Source organism: Hyla sarda, chromosome 8 (assembly GCF_029499605.1).
Source record: "Hyla sarda isolate aHylSar1 chromosome 8, aHylSar1.hap1, whole genome shotgun sequence".
NCBI lineage: Eukaryota > Metazoa > Chordata > Amphibia > Anura > Hylidae > Hyla > Hyla sarda.
Genome location: NC_079196.1, coordinates 119980532 through 120001760, shown reverse-complemented (window position 1 = coordinate 120001760; position 21229 = coordinate 119980532). Strand labels below are relative to the sequence as shown.

At 43.4% G+C, this 21229-nt stretch overlaps 1 protein-coding gene across 1 annotated transcript in view; it reads right to left on the bottom strand.

Annotated features, from left to right (window-relative positions):
• LOC130284163 (carboxypeptidase O-like) overlaps positions 1 to 21229 on the bottom strand; it is a 148298-nt gene that overhangs the window by 87214 nt on the left and 39855 nt on the right. Inside the window, exons 4-6 of the mRNA XM_056534245.1 lie at positions 19208 to 19312; positions 18751 to 18861; positions 15991 to 16081 (exon numbers count right to left, since the gene is read on the bottom strand). Coding sequence (XP_056390220.1) covers positions 15991 to 16081; positions 18751 to 18861; positions 19208 to 19312 — 307 coding nt within the window. The remainder of the gene's footprint in view (positions 1 to 15990; positions 16082 to 18750; positions 18862 to 19207; positions 19313 to 21229) is intronic.

The following is a 21229-nucleotide window of genomic DNA, read 5'->3' as shown; positions in this document are numbered from 1 at the left end:
AAAACTGCACCCCCCAAAGTATTCAAAATGACATTCAGTAAGTGTTTTAACCCTTTAGGTGTTTCACAGGAATAGCAGCAAAGTGAAGGAGAAAATTCTAAATCTTCATTTTTTACACTCGCATTTTCTTGTAGACCCAATTTTTGAATTTTTACCAGGGGTAAAAGGAGAGAAATCACCCTAAAATTTGTAACCCAATTTCTCTCGAGTAAGGAAATACCTCATATGCCTATGTAAAGTGTTTGGCGGGCGCAGTAGAGGGCTCAGAAGGAGTGACAATGGGATTTTGGAGAGTGAGTTTTTCTGAAAGGGTTTTTGGGGGGCATGTCCCATTTAGGAAGCCCCTATGGTGCCAGAACAGTGGACCCCCCCCACATGTGACCCCATTTTGGAAACTATACCCCTCATGGAATTTAATAAGGGGTGCAGTGAGCATTTACACCTCACTGGCGTTTGACAGATATTTGAAACAGTGGACTGTGCAAATCAAAAATGTTATATTTCATTTTCACAGACCACTGTTCCAAAATCTGTCATACACCAGTGGGGTGTAAATGCTCACTGCACCCCTTATTACATTCCGTGAGGGGTGTAGTTTCCAAAATGGGGTCACATATGGATATTTATTGTTTTGCATTTGTCAGAACTGCTGTAACAATCAGTCACCCCTGTGCAAATCGCCTCAAATGTACATGGTGCACTCTTCCTTCTGGGCCTTGTTGTGCGCCCCCAGAGGACTTAACGCCCACATATGGGGTATCTCCGTACTCGGGAGAAATTGCATTACAAATTTATAGGGTCATTTTTCCCTTTTACCTCTTGTGAAAATGAAAAGTATAGGGCAACACCAGCATGTCAGTGTAAAAAATTTATTTTTTTACACTAACATGCTGGTGTAGACCCCAACTTCACCTTTTCATAAGGGGTTAAAGAAGAAAAAGCCCCCCAAAATTTGTAAGGCAATTTCTTCCGAGTACGGCGATACTCCATATGTGTCCCAAAACTGTTGCCCTGAAATACGACAGGGCTCCAAAGTGAGAGAGCGCCATGCGCATTTGAGGCCTGAATTAGGGATTTGCATAGGGGTGGACATAGGGGTATTCTATGCCAATGATTCCCAAACAGGGTGCCTTCAGCTGTTGCAAAACTCCCAGCATGCCTGGACAGTCAATGGCTGTCCGGCAATATTGGGAGTTATTATTTTGCAACAGCTGGAGGCTCTGTTTTGGAAACAGTAGCGTACCAGACGTTTTCATTTTTTTGGGGAGGGGGGGGCTGTGTAGGGATATGTGTATGTGTAGTGTTTTTTACTTTTTATTTTAGGTTAGTGTCAGTGTAGTGTAGTGTTTTTAGGGTACAGTCACATGGGCAGAGGTTCACAGCAAGTTTGCCGCTGAAAGTTTGAGCTGCAGAGCAAAATTTGCGCCATCTCAAACTTGCAGCACTCACTGTAAACCTTCGCCCATGTGAGTGTACCCTGTACATTCACATTGAGGGGAGGGGGCAAACATCCAGCTGTTGCAAACTCCGAGCATGCCCTTTGGCTGTCCGTGCATGCTGGGAGTTGTAGTTTTGCAACAGCTGGAGGAACACTGGTTTGGAAACACTAAGTTAAGTAATAAACTTTCAAGTGTTTTGCAACAAAACTTAGTGTTTCCCAACCAGTGTGCCTCCAGCTGTTGCAAAACTACCACTCCCAGCATGCATGGTCTGTCAGTGCATGCTGGGAGTTATAGTTTTGCAACAATTGCAACAGCTGGAGGCACTGAGGTAGGAAACAGACAATGTTTCCCAACTAGTGTGCCTCCAGTTGTTGCAAAACTACAACTCCCAGCATGCCCAGACTGCCCAGGCATGCTGGAAGTTGTAGTTCGGAAATATCTGAAGGATCAGATGTTGCCGAACTACAACTTCCAGCATTCTTGGGCAGTCTGGGCATGCTGGGAGTTGTAGTTTTGCAACATCTGGAGGTCCACAGTTTGGAGACCACTGTAGAATGGTCTCCAATCTGTGCTCTTCCAGATGTTAGAGAACTACAACTCCCAGCATGCCTGAACAGACTGAGCATGCTGAGATTTGTAGTTTTGCAACATCTGGAAGAGCACAGATTGGAGACCATTATACAGTGGTCTCCAAACTGAGGACCTCCAGATGTTGCAAAACTACAACTCCCAGCATGCCCAGAAAGCCAAAGGCTGTCTGGGCATGCTGGGAGTTGCAGTTTTGAAACTCCCAGAGGCAGCAGTGAGATCGCTTTACGGCGATCTCACTGCTGCCAATGAAGATGCCGCAGTGCTGCCGTAAACTCACCTCCGGGACGCAGCGCCGCCGGGACCGCCTGGAGGACGTCGCTCGCGCCGGGACCGCTCGGGACACCGCTCGGACGGGTAAGTGACGCCGGGGGACGGGTCAGGGACACTTAGCAGAGCGGTGTGTGTCCCGATCCCCGTGATCGGGACTCACACACCGCGCTGCTAAGTATTCTGATAGCGAAACGCTGCTATCAGCTAGTCAGATTTGACTAGCTGATAGCAGCGATCGCTGGGGGGGTTGGGGGATGAAACCCCCCGTGGTCGCATGGTAAGATGGCTGGCTATCAGTGATAGCCACCATCTTTCCGGGCGCTGCGGGATGTCGCGAGTAGCGGCAAAAATGTTCATGACGTACCTGTATGTCATGGGTCGGGAACACCTTGCCACCCATGACGTACAGGTATGTCATAGGTCGGGAAGGGGTTAACCCCCTAAGGACTGAGTCCTTTTTCACCTTAAGGACGCAGCTTTTTTTTGCAAATCTGACCACTGTCACTTTAAGCATTAAAGGGGTAATCCAGCGCTTAGACATCTTGATGTCACAACACTCCGGCCCGTGATCGACAGTAATCAGACCCGGAGCGAACACGCTCCAGGGACTGATTTTAACGGGGTGTGGCGTGCAAGATCCCCAGTGGCGGGACCCCCGCGATCAGGCATCTTATCCCCTATCCTTTGGATAGGGGATAAGATGTCTAAGTGCCGGAGTACCCCTTTAATAACTCTGGGATGCATTTACCTATCATTCTGATTGTGAGATTGTTTTTTCGTGACATATTCTACTTTATGATAGTGGTAACATTTTAGCGATACTTGCATCATTTCTTGGTGAAAAATTCCCAAATTTCATAATTTCATAAAAATGAAAATTTAGCATTTTTCTAAGTTTGAAACTCTCTGCTTGTAAGGAAAATGAATATTCAAATAACTTATTTATTGATTCACATATACAATATGTCTACTTTATGTTGACATCATAAAATTGACATATTTTCACTTTTTGAAGACATTAGAGGGCTTCAAAGTATAGAAGCAATTTTCAAAATTTTCCCAAAAATTTTAAATCAGAATTTTGTTAGGGACCAGTTAAGTTTGTAGTGGATTTGAGGGGCCTTTCTGTGAGAAATACCCCATAAATTACCCCATTATAGAAACTGCACCCCTCAAAGTATTCAAAATGACATTCAGAAAGTTTATTAATCCTTTAGGTGTTTCACAAGAATAGCAGCAAAGTGGAGGAGAAAAATCTAAATCTGCATTTTTTACACTAACATGTTCTTGTAGTCCAATTTTTCCATTTTTAAAAGTGGTATTAGGTGAAAAAGCCCCCCAACATTTGTAGTCCAATTTCTCTCAAGTATGGAAATACCTCATATGTTGACATAAAATGCTCTGCAAGCTCACAACATCGCTCATTAGGGAAAGAGCAACTATGGGATTTTTGAAAACGAATTTTGCTGTCATGGTTATTGGAGGCTATGTTGCATTTAGGAATGCCAGAACAGCCAAAAAACAAAACAAAAAAAACTGACATGGAATACTTTTTTGGAAACTACACCCCTCAAGGAAAGTAACAAGGGGTATAGAGAACCTTAACACCTCACAGGTGTTTGACGGCTTTGCTTTGAAGTTGGACATGAAAATGGAAAATTTGATTTTTAACACTAAAATGATGGTGTTACCCCAAATTTTTCATTTTCACAATTGTTAATAGTTGAAAATGGACCCCAAAATTTGAAGGCCATTTTCTACTGATTAAGAAAACACCCCATATGTAGACTTTAAGTGCACTGCTGGCCCACTACAATGCTCAGAAGAGAAGGAGCAACATTTGTCTTTTTGAAAGCAGATTTTGCTGAATTGGTTTTTGGAGGGCATGTTGCATTTAGAAAGTCCCCAGGGTGCCAGAACAGCAAAAAAAAAAAAAAAAACACATGGCATACTATTTTGAAAACTACACCCCCCAAGGAACGTAACAAGGTGTGCAGCAAGCATTTACACTGCAGTGGAGTTTGATAGATTTGTGGAACAGTGGGCTGTGCATATGAAAAATCAAATTTTTCATTTTCACAGACCACTGTTCCACAAATCCATCAGACCCCTGTGGGGTGTAAAAGCTCCCTGCACCCCTTATTACATTCCTTGAGGGGTGTAGTTTCCAAAATAGGCTGACATGTGTGTGGTTTTTTGGGCGGGTTTATGTCAGAAACGCTACAACTATTAGCCACCCCTGTGCAAATCACCAATTTAGGCCTAAAATGTACATGGTGCGCTCTCACTCCTGAGCCTTGTTGTGCGCCTGCAGAGCACTTTACATACACATATGGGGTATTTCTGTACTCAGGAGAAAATGTGTTACAAATTTGGGGGGTCTTTTTCTTCTTTTACCTCTTGTGAAAGTTAAAAGTATGGGTCTACACCAGCATGCTTGTGTAGAAAAAAAATTTTTTACACTAACATGCTGGTATAGCCCCAACTTTTCTTTTTCACAAAAGGTAAAATTAGAAAATGCCCCCTAAAATTGTGAAGCAATTTCTCCTGATGACAGAAATACCCCATATGTGGCCCTAAACTGTTGCCAGGAAAATGCAACAGGACTCAGGAGTGAGAGAGCTCCATGCACATTTGAAGCCTAAATGAGTGATTTGCAAAGGGGCGGCTGCAGAGATTTACTTACATGCGGTGTACCAAAACACTGCAGTTAGTAAATCTCCACCTATTACAGTGTTTCCCAACCTGGGTGCCTCCAGCTGTTGCAAAACTGTGACTCCCAGCATGTTGGGAGTTGTAGTTTTGCAATAGCTGGGGGCAACCTGGCTGGGAAACACTGCCCTACTGTGTTGATCTAGAGGAAGGCAAAAAAACCCTTATGAGGCTGATGCCAATTTGTCCCATGCCAGGGGGAAAAATTCCTTCCCGACTCCAAATATGGCAATCAGAATAAATCCCTGGATCAACGTTCTTGGGACTTTTGGGCATTATTACAACCAGGGACTGGAATGTCCCTGTGTTGCCAATGCATTGGAAAAGCGCTGTACATAGCCATGGTCCCAAGCTCATGTACAACGTCACCAACACATTGGAAAAGAACAAAAGCGCTGTACAACGCCGCATCCAGGCTCGTGTACAATGTGCAGTAAATTTGGGGAAGGATAAAAATGGGGTAAATCATAAATGTAATACTCCATAGACTTATGATATGCCTTGAAGCATTCTGTCATGCAGAGGCCTGGTTTTTCATGACAGGCGTCACACTGGAAAATGGTGTCCTTTCTTATCCCTTTTTTAGAACAGACTCAGCATTTTCTTTGGGACCACCCCTTTTTTCCAGTGTGGGGGACCTCTCCTGGAAAATGTTGCCCTGGTACAATACGGGGGCCTTCAGTTCCAGAGGTACTTGGGCCTGCTCCTTCCTGTTCGCCAAAGATCAGGGCCTTGATCACTACCTCCTGGAAATTAAGGAATATCCCTGTGTTGTCAGCACTCCGGAATAGTACAAAAGCGTTGTACAATGCTGTCTGGACCATTTACACAGCTACTTTTTTGCACCATCTTCTGGTTTTGCGCATGGCGCTATATGGTCTAAGGATTTGATGTGAGAGATCAACTCCTGCCATATACTGATTGTAATCCAAGATACAATCAGGTTTTAGGACCGGTGTTGCGGTACCTTGTACAGTGACAAGGGTGCTGCCATTACCGTGAATGGTGGTCAGCATAAGGACATACCTCTCGCCTTATACCTGACCAGCAACATATTGTCACTAGTAAGGGCCCTACTTTCACCCCTAGGGATTGGCGTTTTTATAGGATGTTTTGGAAGGCCTCTCTGATTTTTCCGCACAGTGCCACAAGCTGCAGTGAGTCTGGCAAAAAGGGACTTGAAGAGAGGGATGCTTGTATAAAAATTATCCACATACACTTGGTAACCTTTATCCAGCAGTGGGTACATCAGTTCCCACACAATTTCTTCGCTAACTCCCAGGATGGCGGGGCATTCTGGGGGTTCTATGTGAGAGTCCTTCCCTTTGTACACACTAACTCTGTAAGTGTACCCTGAGGTACTCTCACAGAGTTTGCATACTTTTATGCCATACCTTGCCCTTTTACTGGGAATGTATTGGCGGGAATGAAGCCTTTCTTTCAAATTAATAAGGGACTCGTCAATGGCAATATATTTTTGGGGGGCATAGGCCTCTGCAAATTTAGTGGTAAAATGATCTATGACTGGCTGTATTTTGAAAAGGCAGTCATAAGTGGGATCATCTCTAGGCAGACATGTTGCATTATCTGCATAATGCAAACATTTACGGGTAGATTCAAAGCGATCCCTTTTCATGGCCATTCAGTAAAGTGGGGTGTTATACAGAACATTCCCACTCCAATATTGCCTAATGGTAGTTTTTTTGACCAGGCCCATATGCAGAACAAGGCCCCAAAATGTCTGCATCTCAGCTGCATTGATGGGGTCCATCTGTCGGGCCTAGACAAAAAACAGTCAGGGTTCTGGGTCAAAAATTGTTGGGCGTAAATATTTGTTTGTGCCACCATCAAATTGACAAAGCCCTCACTGAAAAAAAACGTAAAAAAGTCTATTTCAGTGAGGCCTGTTGTGTCAATTTGGATTCCTGGGTGTCCCACAAACCCAGGAATCTGTGGCTCATAATTGTCCGGAACTGGGGTCTAGACGGGGTCATCTGTAAGGGGGACAGGGTCACTAGTATGGGGGACAGGGAAACTGGTACTGGGAAGAGGAACGCTAGTCTGGGGGGCCTCTACTGGTGCCCTGTGGCGCTGTCTTCTGGGGGGCTCATCATCACTTGATGATGAGGGGGAAGAGGTAGAAAGAAGGAAAGAGGGGTCTTCCTCTTCTCCTTCACTGTCGGATTCGGAGTTGGAGGCAACAAAAGAGTATGCCTCCTCCGCCGAATATACCCTCTGAGACATTGTAATGGGAACGGGTTAATGGAAAGGGATTAATGTAGGTGTGTTTTGCACTTTATTTCAAAGAGTGTAGTGTAGTGTAGTTTTTTTTTTTACGTTAACAGTAATAAAAAAAAAAACGCTGAAAAACGGGAAAAAAAAATACCGCAAGTAAAAAACAAAAAAACACCCCCCCCCCCCAAAAAGCTGATCAGTAAAAAAGATTACTGGTCAGCAATCAGGGTCTGGCCACGCAACACCAAACAGTTGTTGGTAGCACAGACCCCAGTCGCCACAAAAAAACTGGAAAAAAATGGGAAAAACTATTGAAAAAAAATTAAATAAAGCTACACACACACACCCCCAAGAAAAATGGGGTGCAGCAGTAGCACCCTAAAGTACTGTCTGTGTCAGTCAGGTGGCCGCCTAGACAGTACAGGGGGGGAAGCTGCAAACTTTTTTTTCCCTCTGCCTAACCTCTCCCTGCCTCCTGTAACCTGTCCCTCACCACTCACCAACAAACTTTCCACACTACAAGTCCCAGCGTGTCCGCAGCAGGTTGTGGTCCCGCAGCTCCGCTCTGCTCACTGACCCGAACTGCAATGAGTGGGCAGAGCGAGGAACGGGAATTCATATTCCCCGCCGCTACAGTGATTGGACAGACGATCGGCGCTGTCCTATCACATCGATCTGGAGGTGGCGCCCATGCCACCTCCCTCCTGGAGCTCAAGGGTGATCGGCATCAGTCACCCTTATCTCCAGAGACCCGATTGGCCTGGAAGATCAGGGAATCGCCGGTCAGAATTGATAAGCAATTCACAGCGATCGCCGATATGGGGGGGTCTCAGGACCCCCCTTGGGGAAATGCTGGGATGGCTGCTGTTAGATAACAGCAGCCATCCCGGCCCGATCGCTGTGTCCGGTGATACGACGATCTCGGAACCCCTCGCCCGGTGATGCGGCGATCTCGGAACCCCGCGCTGTAAATGTATGGCACTGTGTGCTAAGATGTTCTCAGCAGGGCCGTACATTTACGGTGCTCGTCCTTAAAGGGGTATTCCAGGCAAAACCTTTTTTCATATATATCAACTGGCTCCGGAAAGATAAACAGATTTGTAAATTACTTCTATTAAAAAATCTTAATCCTTCCAATAGTTATTAGCTTCTGAAGTATTCTGTCTAACTGCTTAATGATGATGTCATGTCCCGGGAGCTGTGCATGATGGGAGAATATCCCCATAGGAACTGCACAGCTCCCGGGATGTGAGTCATCAGAGAGCAGTTAGACAGAAAACAACAACTCAACTTCAGAAGCTAATAACTATTGGAAGGATTAAGATTTTTTAATAGAAGTAATTTACAAATCTCAAAGCATATAGATGCAGTAAATGAATGTCCGGCACAGCACTGGCGAGCAAAGGGTATGCAGTTGTATGATTGGATCCGTCCGTAAGGAGTGCAGAGAAATTACTGGTGATGCAAAACGGGGTGCTGGTAAGGAAAGGCACAAATCGCTGTGTGATCAAAGCAGTAGAAGAAAACCGCACTCACCCGTTAGTAGTGCACCGATGATTTATTGCAAGAGAACCGTGGACATGAACACAAGATGGCAGGATACCGGCAGGGACGCCAGGACACACACACGTGTAGTTACAGCTGTTTCACGGGACTCCGCTCACTTCGTCAGACTCCTGACGAGTCTTACGAAGCAGGCTGAGTCCCGTGAAACAGCTGTATTTACACGTGTGTGTCCTGGCGTCCCTGCCGGTATCCTGATGTCTTGTGTTCATGTCCACGGTTCTCTTGCAATAAAGCATCGGTGCACTACTAACGGGTGAGTGCGGTTTTCTTCTACTGCTTTAATTCACCAATCTGTTTAACTTTCCGGAGCCAGTTGATATATAAAAAAAAGTTTTGGCCTGGAATACCCCTTTAAGGGGCTAAATAAGTCTTCCCTGGTGGCAAGTGCTGAAGACACACTGGCACTGCTGAGATGAGACGATCAGGGGAAATAATATGTTGAGAATGGGATTCCAGACCTTGAACATCGAAGGATCTGGAAAGAGCATCAGCGTGAAGAATCTTCTCTGCAGGACGGAAGTGGATTAAGAAGCTAAATCTGGAGAAGAACAGAGACCAACAAGCCTGTCGGGGGTTGACACGATGGGCAGACTGGAGATAGAGCAAGTTCTTTAAAGAGCCTTCCAAGAGGTGATGCCATTCTTCTAAAGCCAACTTAATGGCCAAGAGCTTGCGATCTCCGAAGGTGTAATTTCTCTCTGCAGAGGAGAAGGCTTTAGAGAAAAATCTGCAGGTTAAAGGGGTACTCCGGTGAAAACCTTTTTTCTTTCAAATCAACTGGTGGCAGAAAGTTAAACATATTTGTAAATTAATGTAAAAGAAAGAAGTGGAGTGGCTCTTGTTCTTACTACAACCAAAATAGACCTGGGCTGCACAAACTGTACACCTCTACCCACAGTGTACCAATAATAGATTATTAAGCAGAAAGATTATTGGGGCTCAAGGTCAAGGATTTGAGGACACAGGTGTATATATAATAATTAATTGATTTATTCTAATATAATAAAAAGCTATACAGTCATACCAATAATACACAGGGCCCTTGTGTAATTATGGTGATAACTGTAAATGGTTAAGCAAACAATATGTATATAAAAATTTATAATAATAATAAGACCACCTACAATGTAAGTAAAAATAAATAAGAAATAGTCTATTGCAGCAAATGGCAAAAAAAAAATCCAATATTCAGTTAATCCTGCAATGAAAACATCCAAAAAGATTGTCCAACAGTCATTAATGTAATCACTGGCGAATGTGCTGCTGTCACCTATAGCAACAGTGCGAGATACCACTCACAGCGTTCTGTGTGGTCTCATGTAAGTTTTAAATGACAGTCATCAGCCACTTTGTTTCAATATGGGTGACAAAAAATGAATGAATGGCACAAGAAGCAGCCGGCATGCATAGATAGTGAATCTTCAAACAGTTAATAGTTGCTACTAATTGTAGCCAGTTCCTGCAGCAAGTGATACTTGTATAACATGAGATACTTTTATGCTCACCGCTCCACTGGTTAAGACAGGGACAGGTTCACTGCTCTGACATCGATCTGTGTGAAGCAGGTATCAAGTTCTTTATGAGATGCTGCGATCTCCCCTGCAGTCTTTTTACTTTCACTTTGTTCGGATCGTCGGTGCCTCTCTCAGCAAGAGAGAACGCCGCCTGGAGACTCGGACAACTCCTAGGTTGGCGGCGTTTAGGTGGCGGTGGGTGCCAAATGTGGATGCTCCAGCGCTTCCACTGAAGGTGCCGGTCTGGTCCTCGTGGCGATTGAGCGCACGCACCGGACAGCGTGTCAACAGAACATAAGGTGACAAAGTCTATACTTGGCAGGATGTATAAAATGATGGTCTGGGTGGTAAAATAATTCTAGCTGGACGCGTTTCAATACTTTCTCAGTATTTTCCTCAGCAGCAAATAAGGAAAATACTGAGAAAGTATTGAAACGCGTCCAGCTAGAATTATTTGACCACACAGACCATCATTTTTTACATCCTGCCAAGTATAGACTTTGTCACCTCATCTCCTGTTGACACACTGTCCCGTGCGCGCACTCAATCGCCACGAGGACCGGACCGGCACCTTCAGTGGAAGCACTGGAGCATCCACATTTGGGACCCACCGCCACCTAAACGCCGCCAACCTAGGAGTCGGCCGAGTCTCCAGGCGACGTTCTCTCTTGCTGAGAGAGGCACCGACGATCCGAACAAAGTGAAAGTAAAAAAACTGCAGGGGAGATCGCAGCATCTCATAAAGAACCTGATACCTGCTTCACACAGATCGATGTCAGAGCAGTGAACCTGTCCCTGTCTTAACCAGCAGAGCGGTGAGCATAAAAGTATCTCATGTTATACAAGTATCACTTGCTGCAGGAACTGGCTACAATTAGTAGCAACTATTAACTGTTTGAAGATTCACTATGTATGCATGCCGGCTGCTTCTTGTGCCATTCATTCATTTTTTGTCACCCATATTGAAAAAAAGTGGCTGATGACTGTCATTTAAAACTTATATGAGACCACACAGAACGCTGTGAGTGGTATCTCTCACTGTTGCTATAGGTGACAGCAGCACATTCGCCAGTGATTACATTAATGACTGTTGGACAATCTTTTTGGATATTTTCATTGCAGGATTAACTGAATATTGGATTTTTTGCCATTTGCTGCTATAGACTATTTCTTATTTATTTTTACTTACATTGTAGGTGGTCTTATTATTATTATAAATTTTTATATACATATTGTTTGCTTAACCATTTACAGTTATCACCATAATTACACAAGGGCCCTGTGTATCATTGGTATCACTGTATAGTTTTTTATTATATTAGAATAAATCAATTAATTATTATATATTTGTAATTTATTTCTATTAAAAAACCTTAATCCTTCCTGTACTTATTAGCTGCTGAATACTACAGAGGAAATTCTTTTCTTTTTGGAATGCTCTCTGATGACATCACGACCACAGTTCTCTCTGCTGACGTCATTACAATAATAACACTTTATTTATTGTTGTCCTTAGTGGGATTTGAACCCAAGTCCCCAGCACTGCAAGGCAGCAGTGCTAACCACTGAGCCACCATGCTGCCCTTAGCATACATCTGCCATGCACGGTTGCTAAAATGGACAGAGGTGTCAGCGGAGAGCACTGTGTTCGTGATGTCATCAGTGTTCCAAAAAGAAAGGAATTTCCTTTGTAGCATTCAGCAGCTAATAAGTACTGGAAGGATTAAGATTTTTTAATAGAAGTAATTTACAAATATGTTTAACTTTCTGCCACCAGTTGATTTAAGAGAAAAAAGCTTTTCCCCGGAGTACCCCTTTAAAGTTCTCCCCTTAGAAGACTTTTGCGTTAACACTGCACCTGCTCCAACTGACGAAGCATCAACTTCCAAGATGAATGGCTTGCTAGGGTTAGGTCTAGATAGAACAGGAGGCGAAGCAAAGGTGGACTTTAACTGTTTGAAAACGTCTTCAGCCTCAGGAGTCCAAACTCTTGGATTAGCAGTCTTCTTGGTAAGCGAGACGATGGGGGCTACCAGAGTGGAGTAGTGAGGAATAAATTGCCGATAGTAATTGACAAAGCCAAGGAAGCACTGAATTGCTTTCAAGCCCGAAGGTTGAGGCCAGTCCAGTACTGTAGAAAGCTTTTTGGGATCCATTTGTTGACCTTGACTGGTAATATACCCCAAAAATGGAAGGTTGGTTTTTTCAAAAGTACATTTCCCTAGTTTAGCATAGAGGTGTTTTTCATGGAGAAGCTGTAACACTTGGCGGAGGTGAGAGTGATGAGACTGGATATTGGGCGAGTAGATGAGTATGTCATCCAAATAGACAACGACACCGGAGTATAGGAGGTCATGAAAAATATAATTAACAAACTCCTGGGAGACTGCTGGAGCATTGCAGAGTCCGAATGGCATCACTAGTTACTCGAAATGTCCATCATGAGTATCAAATGCGGTCTTCCATTCGTCCCCTTCTCGTACGAATCAAATTATAGGCCCCACGAAGATCCAATTTAGAGAAGATTTTTGCACCTTGCAGACAATCAAATAACTCAGAGATTAAAGGAAGTGGGCAGTGGTTCTTTACTGTAATTTTATTCAAGCCTCGGAAGTCAATGCAAGGTTGGCAAAGACCAGTCTTTTTTTTCCACAAAGAAGAAGCTGGCTCCGGCAGGGGAAGAAGACTTCCTGATAAATCCCTTCTGAAGGTTCTCCTTGACATTATTAGACATTGCCAGAGTTTCAGGAACAGACAAAGGGTAGATTCTGCCCCTGGGAGGTGTGGTGCTGGGTAGCAAGTCAATGGGACAATCATAGGGACGATGTGATGGTAACACTTTGGCTTGCTTTTCCCTGAAGACATCAGCATAGTCCTGAAGGAACGAAGGCAAACCAGCCAGAGGACAAGATGATGGTTCCAATTTTGACATACGTATGTGAATACAGTGGTTGTTGCACTGCGGACCCGCAGCAAAGAACTTCTCCAGTTTTCCAATCCAGCTGCAGAGCATGTAGTTGCAACCAAGGTAGACCAAGCAAGAGAGGAGAAGTACAATGAGGGAGAGCATAGAAGGAAAAGTTCTCATTATGCAGAACCCCGACTTGCACAGACAACGGTTCTGTGCGGTGTAGCACAGTACAGTACAGTCTTTCACCGTTGACCGTAGAGATGTACAAAGGATTTAACAGGCTGGACACTGGCAGATGATGCCTATGTTCTAGGGAAGCATCAATAAAATTTCCCGCAAAGCCAGAGTCCAGAAAGCCTGAGAGGGTAGAAAAAGCTGGACTATCAAATTTAATCATGGAGAGGTGGTATTCACACCTAGGGAGGCCTCTCCCACAAACCCAAGGTGCGAGCGTTTCTCTGTGACTGAGGACGCAGAGGACAATCTTAAAGGAAGTGATCTGCACTGGCGCAGTATAGGTATAGATTCTCAGGTTCTTTGCTGCAGGGTCAGGCGAGACCGATCCACCTGCATAGCCTCCACTGCGGGAGGCAAGGGAGAAGGTCACGGTGGTTGCTGTAAGACAAGTGCCAGACGAGGAAAGCGCCTAGGTTGTGCAGACTCCCTTTCTTGGAGTAGTTCCTCACATCGCTCTGAGAAACGGATATCAATCCACTCTTGAAGGTGGTGCAAAGAGCTTCATCATTCCATGATAACTCCGATGCCAGGGTACGAAATTGAATGGCATATTCGCCCACTGAGGAGTTGCCCTGAGAAAGATTCAGCAATGCCGTCTCAGTGGAGGAAGCTCGAGCAGGTTCTTCGAAGACACTCAGAAATACCTTCATAAACGCCTGGAGATTGGTTGTGAGAGCATCACTGCGATCCCAAAGTCGAGTTGCCCAGGCTAAAGCCCTTCCAGTTAAAAGACTGAGTATTCAGTCCCTTTCCATAGGGAACTGATCCACCATGAGTTCAATGTGCATGGAGCACTGAGTCACGAAACCACAACAGGACTTGGGATCCCCCTCATATTTCTCGGGAAGAGACAGGCGGAGTTTTGATCTGGAGATGACTGCAGGAGCGGGAGGTGACACCGGAGCAGGAGGAGGCTGTGGCAGTTGTTGTGGTGCCATGAGTAATAACTGCATCATGGCGGACAACTGGCTCAACTGCTGTGCCTGGAGCGCCACGATGGGAGCAAGATTCGGACTATCTGCAACCCCAGCTGGATCCATGTAACAAAGCTGTATGTGGATCCTCTAACCTGTGTAGTTGATGACTCAGACTGTATGGGGGGAGCGGAGTCTAAGGTGCCGCTGGTCTTCACCAGAGCCCGCTGCAAGGCAGGATGGATTTGTTGCGGCAGGCAACACCCAGATCGCTACCCCCGACAGAACTCAATCACAGGTAGCTGGGCAAGCGAGATACCAAAGGATAAGGCAGCAGCGTAGTCAAACATAGCAGAAGTTCAGGGCAGGCGGCAAAGGTGCGAAGTCAAATAATGTAGCGGAAGGTCTGGATACACGGGGAAGGCTAACAGGCTATATGAGTCACTTAATCTCAGTCTGGGGGCACTGAAGATCCAGCAGGGAAGTGGGGGAGGAGCTAGCTTCAATAATGTAGAGGAAGGACCAGGCACCAATTAGTGGTGCACTGACCCTTTAAATCTAGAAAAGGCTGCAGTGTGCGCGCCCAAGGAGGCGGAGGCGTGCTCGCAGGGAAGCAGAGAGCCGGGCATTAGCAGGTAATGAATGGGCCGCGATTCCCATGTTGGCGTGTCCTGCGATGCGAATCGCGGTCCCGCCGGGAGAAGGAGGTGACGGGCGCACACGGTCAGAGCGAGGGACTGGAGCGCTCGTCGTGACACAGAGATGGTGATCAGAGTGGCAGGCATCTTTGTCACCTCTAAGCAAACAAGGGGCAATGTCAGCAATGTGGAAAAACTTACGTATGTTAAATTTAATATAGGCAAGGATCAGTGAGGTATTTAATACTCCTTTGCTAGATGCGACTCATTAGATTGTACAACCAGCACACCTGCTGTCCTGTCTGCTGGCTACAGTTCTTACCAGTCTGCCACTGCCTGCTGTCTGATGGCTACAACAAGACCCATCAGTCCACTGTTGCCTACTGTCCGCTGGCTACTATAACTACAACCAGTCCACCACAGCCTGTTGTCTGCTAGCTAAAACTACCACACGTCCGTCACCCTTGCTGCTTCTACTATCATTCAGGCATACACAACCCATGATGCCCAAAAAAGGGATAGTGTTTTTGGCTTAGCATACAAAAGCTATTTCAAGTATTTTGGCACACCAATCCTATTCCAACTCTCAAAAGGGAGAATTTTTGGATCATTTGGAAAAATGTATTGTGTCTTCACTTTTCAGACTCAAAACCTGCTCCTACCCCTGAAAAGGAATTTTTAGAAGGCATCTGCCAACAAAAAGGGATACTTTAGGCACCTTTATTTTAGTGTGAAAATGCATACAAAATCCACTAGTGCATTGTTGTTAATACACGCTTTGAGGCTTTTTGCATATCCATATCCGTGGAGAACTGTTTGCCGTACACAAAACTATTTGGAAAAGTTTGGCAAGCCCACTAAGCCAAACTTTAAAAAATGTGGCTCAGCTCTAGTCTAGAGATCTAGAACCATCTCAAAACTATAGAAACAAATCAGTAAATATCTGTAAGTAGAACTTACTACACCACTTTGTATCATAATTGCGGTTAAGGTCCACACCAAAGCAGGTACCATTGTTTTGAGGTGAACGATTTTTTCTCCACAGGCGGTCCTAGTTTGGGGGAAAATAATAATAAAATAAATAAATAGAATGTCATGAAATCATTATTTTTCTCAAATTTTTATCAAAATAATACCATCTTGAATTCTTTCTAAAAGAGGTCCCTTTTATAATGCCTTTCAATGTAACATTGTATTTAGTACAACACTATTATGGCTATTTACATCCACTAAGCCTAAGTTACTCGGTTAGGTAAAAAGTCATACGTCATAAGGTTAAAGGGGTACTCCGGTGAAAAACTTTTTTTTTTTTTAAATCAACTGGTGCCAGAAAGTTAAACAGATTTGTAAATTACTTCTATTAAAAAATCTTAATCCTTCCTGTACTTGCTGAATACTACAGTGAAATTATTTTCCGCTTGAAACACAGAGCTGTCTGCTGACATCATAAGCACAGTGCTCTCTGCTGATATCTCTGTCCATTTTAGGAACTGTCCAGAGTAAAAGGAAATCCCCATTGCAAACATATGCTGTTCTGGACAGTTCCTAAAATTGACAGAGATGTCAGCAGAGAGCACTGTGCTCATGATGTCAGCAGACAGCTCTTTGTTTCAAAAAGAAAAGAATTTCAGCTGTAGTATTCAGCAGGTAATAAGTACAGGAAGGATTAAGATTTTTAAATAGAAGTAATTTACAAATCTGTTTAACTTTCTGGCACCAGTTGATTAAAAAAAAAAAAAAAAAAAGAGGTTTTTCAACGGAGTACCCCTTTAAAGTGTTTCTATCATTTATAAAAACTTTTGACATTTTGCCCAGACATATCAAAAGTATTAGACCAGTCTTACTCCTTAGACCAGCTGAGATTGATATAAGCCGAGAAAGTTTGTGGCAGCTCCTATCTACCACTATATGGTCAATATATGGGGATATTTTTGGTGTATTCTCTTCAGTAATAGTATGATGGTAATATATATGGGGCTAATATTTCTCCTTGTATACTAGTATTATTGGTAACATTGGTCTAAGTATACAGGATTTGATCAGTAGCAGTCTGATGGTGATATATATATATATATATATATATATATATATATAGTGATAATATTTCTCTTTGTAGTATACTAGTATTATTGGAAATATTGATCTCAGTATACTGGATTTGGTCAGTAACAGTATGATGGCAATATGTGAGGTGACGGTCTTAGAGTTGAGCGAGCCAAGTCTGCCGAACCCAGATTTGTGGCTTGCTGAACTTTCAAATACTGTCAGGTTTGTCTCTCACAAACCTGTCAATGTCGGAGCTAAACTGTGCCCGCAGCAGTCAGCAGTGGGTACAGCTCATACTTTAACCTCTGGCTTATAATTCACTGTAGAGATCGCTGGTTTACTGTCAATCTTTCACTATGTCACCTACTTCTCTGGATTATAACTCACAGTATAGATCACTGGTTTACTGTCAAATCTTGCCTTTGCTGTCTACTGTATACGGAAGATCACTTACCAGCCTCCTTCCAGTTCTCTTCTTCTGTAGCCCCGCCTCTAATGATACCAAAGGCTGTCTGGGAATGATGGGGGTTGTAATAAAGCAACACATGGAGGCTCTCTGTTTAGGAACACACTTCCAGAAAGGGTCTATTCACATTATACAAAATTACCACCCTAGCTCTGGCTGTAGATTGGCCTCCAATCATGTCATCAAGATAGGCGAAGCTACACCAGACAACGTTGGAGCAGAAGCCAGGATAGTAAGTGGATGTCTGGCTACTCACTGTTTACAGTATATACAACCAACAGCAGTGCAGCTTAACTCTTTCCTGGCTAGGCCTACACATAGTACTCAGCCCAACAAGATGTTGCAGTAAAGCAGAGATCTAAACAGGTTAACTGTGACAGGGGTGGTCCAGCAAAAAACAAAAGCAACTGTTGGCTCATCTTTCATCTTGATGTACCGAATTTGGTCTGTAACAGTCTAATGGTAATATGTAAGGTGATAACATTTCTCCTTTATACTGGTGTTATTGGTACTATTGTTCTCACTATACAAGATTTGGCCAATAATACTAAGATGTCAATATTTAAGATGCTAACACATCTCCTTTTATACTGGTATTATGGGTACTATTGGATTCAGTATGGTGGTAATATGAAAGGTGATAATAATATCAGTGGGACCATTATTCAGAGGCATACTAATATCCTCTTAAGGACGCAGGGCGTACCTGTATGCCCTGCGCCCCATCCCGGTATTTAAAACGGGGTCATACCGTGACCCCGTATCATACTGGGCTGGTCCCGGCAGCTAATGATAGCCAGGACCCCAAAATTTACAAAATGAAATTTTTTCTTCAATTTTGTCGCACAATGTATTTTTTTCCGTTCCGCCGTGGTGAAATTACTAATGTCACTGCAAAGCAGAATTGGTGGTGCAAAAAATAAGCCATCATATGGAATTTTTTGAGCAAAATGGAAAGCGTTATGATTTTTAGAAGGTGATGAGGAAAAAATGAAAATGCTAAAACACTGAGTCCTTAAGGGGATATATATATATATATATATATATATATATATATATATATATATATATATATATAGTTTGGGGGAGGCAGTTGTCTTATCTGCATGTTGGCATAGAAAAATATATTGATCAATTTGTCACTATTTTTACTAGATCTCATCACTCTTCAGTACATCCAGCAGAAGTGCAAAATGTCAGGAGCTTACCGTTGTCCAGGTGTAAATATATCCATCAATATTTAATACAGGTATAACATAAAAATCGACTTGTTTGAGGAGCTTCCTTATTAAAGAATCACTCTTTTGTCTTGTCAAAATCTAGAGTAGAAAAAAATGGTTTGTCTTAAGATGAAAAAGACCAATGGAATTGCAATTGTCTGAAAAAAAATCTATTATTAGAACTTGTAATATGTACATTACTTTATGAAATTGACCTATTAAAAGTAGAGTGAAGTAACTAATATCAAAATCCTGCTAAGAATCAATCAAATTAAATACATTTCTTTGAATCTTATCTGAAGATTTTTTTCCATAAATCTGGAGGAATCAACTTGCAATTTTATTTTTAGTCTATAGTTTTGACATTTGTTTCTGCAAACCTTTGATAAATATATTTACTTCTTGACAAAATTCACGTTTTTAAATGTTTATTCAAACAATGTACCTCTTTTACAAACCACTGGCAGTACGCTACAGCAATCCATTCTCGAGCATGAATTCCACAATCCATAAATATAACTTTCTTTGTCTCCTGTGATGGCCTCCCAATCTGTAAAATATAACATAAAGGTGTGCACATATATCAATAGAAACATTTTTAGAAAATACAACATTTTGGTTTTGGGCTGTTGGACCAATTGAAAAGATGATCAGCCAAAGCTATGCATAGGTCTGGTAATTAAAATGTCTTCATATTTTTGCAGTTAATACATTTTCATTTAGTTTGTTTGTTTTCATTATTTAAATTTTTTTAAGAGTGAGTCCTAAACTGAATCTAAAACCCTGCCTACTTGCCCATCCACCCTAAACGGTTGATCGACAACTGAGTGCCGTTCCCTCCCTGAGCTAAAGTGCAAGGGCCTAAAAACACATACTAATAAACAGTCGGTCACAAACCATAAACATAACAGGAACATAGAACTCTATAACAGATTAAAGGGGTAGTCCAGTGGTGAAAAACTTATCCCCTATCCTAAGGATAGGGGATAAGTTTGAGATCGCGGGGGGTCTGACCGCTGGGGCTCCCTGCGATCTCTCTGTACGGGGCCCCGGCTCTCCGCCGAGATAGCGGGTGTCGACCCCCGCACGAGGCGGCGGCCGACACGCCCCCTCAATACATCTCAATGGCAGAGCCGGAGATTGCCGAAGGCAGCGCTTCGGCTCTGCCATAAAGTTGTATTGAGGGGGCGTGTCGGCCGCCGCCTCGTGCGGAGATCAACACGCCCCCTTCCGGCAGGCTGTCGGGGCTCCGTACAGGAGACGCGGGGGGCCCCAGAGGTCGGACCCCCCTCGATCTGCAACTTATCCCCTATCCTTAGGATAGGGGATAAGTTGCTCACCACTGAGTCACCACTGGACTACTCCTTTAAGTTCAGATGACACTATAGACCAAAGGTAAAGCACAGAGGAAAACACTAGCTAAGTGATCATGTACAGTGCATGTACAAAAACTCCAAAGATCTGAATAAAGAACTAATAAACATATAGAGTTCAAAACACCAAACAAGGAAATGGAGTCTCCAGGAACAGACAGGAATATAACATAATCCCCCAGAACCTCCAGTAGACACAAAGTCCCCATGGACGGGTAACAGGGATCTATTGCTAAACAGGAATAATTGCAATCCCTTAGAACACCTCCAGTAGACAAGGAGTCCCCATGGACAGGTAACAGGGATGGCAAGTTACAACTCAGATAAACGTATACAACAGGATATAATTATAAAACACTGTTCACACTGAACACAAGATAGGAATCACAATCCCTCAGAAAACCTCTAGTAGACACGGAGTCCCCATGAACAAGTAATAGGGATATCTAGATCAGAGCTTCTAGTAGACACAGGAATCTCCCTATGGAGCGATAACACAGAAAACGGATACAAGAGAAAACAGTGTGAATAGACAAATGGCAGAAAGGATTTACAAATCCTAAAACCGACTATACAAACACAGATTAAAATCTACTATCAGCATGCCACATAACCATGACTAAAACCAGAACATACACGGTGCATGCTAAGACAGAGATAGTAGATTAAAGACTCAAACAAGGAATGTTTCACCAATAGCTCCTAGCAGTATGTCCAGCATCTTAGCAGCAAGAAATCAGGAAGTCCATCTGAAATCTGAAATCACCAGCACAGAGTCTGGACTCAGCTCACCTTAAGTATACACACCCTTAGAGCTATTGGATAGCAAGCCAAAGGCTTTAACTATTACCTGACGAGGGAACATAAAACTGTTCACACACAAGCAAATTTAATAGCTGTGTGTGAACACAGACAAAGACAGACATGACAATTCCATGATGTAGTGAATAGCCAATGTTTGGGGATTGGAAACCCTATTTAGTCATGCACTCCACCTCATCCCACATGATGGTTTTATTCAATAGCTGGATCGTGCATACACCCAGATTGGAGGCTTTAAGCCCAGAAGAGGTGAATGAACAGAATGATAGGGT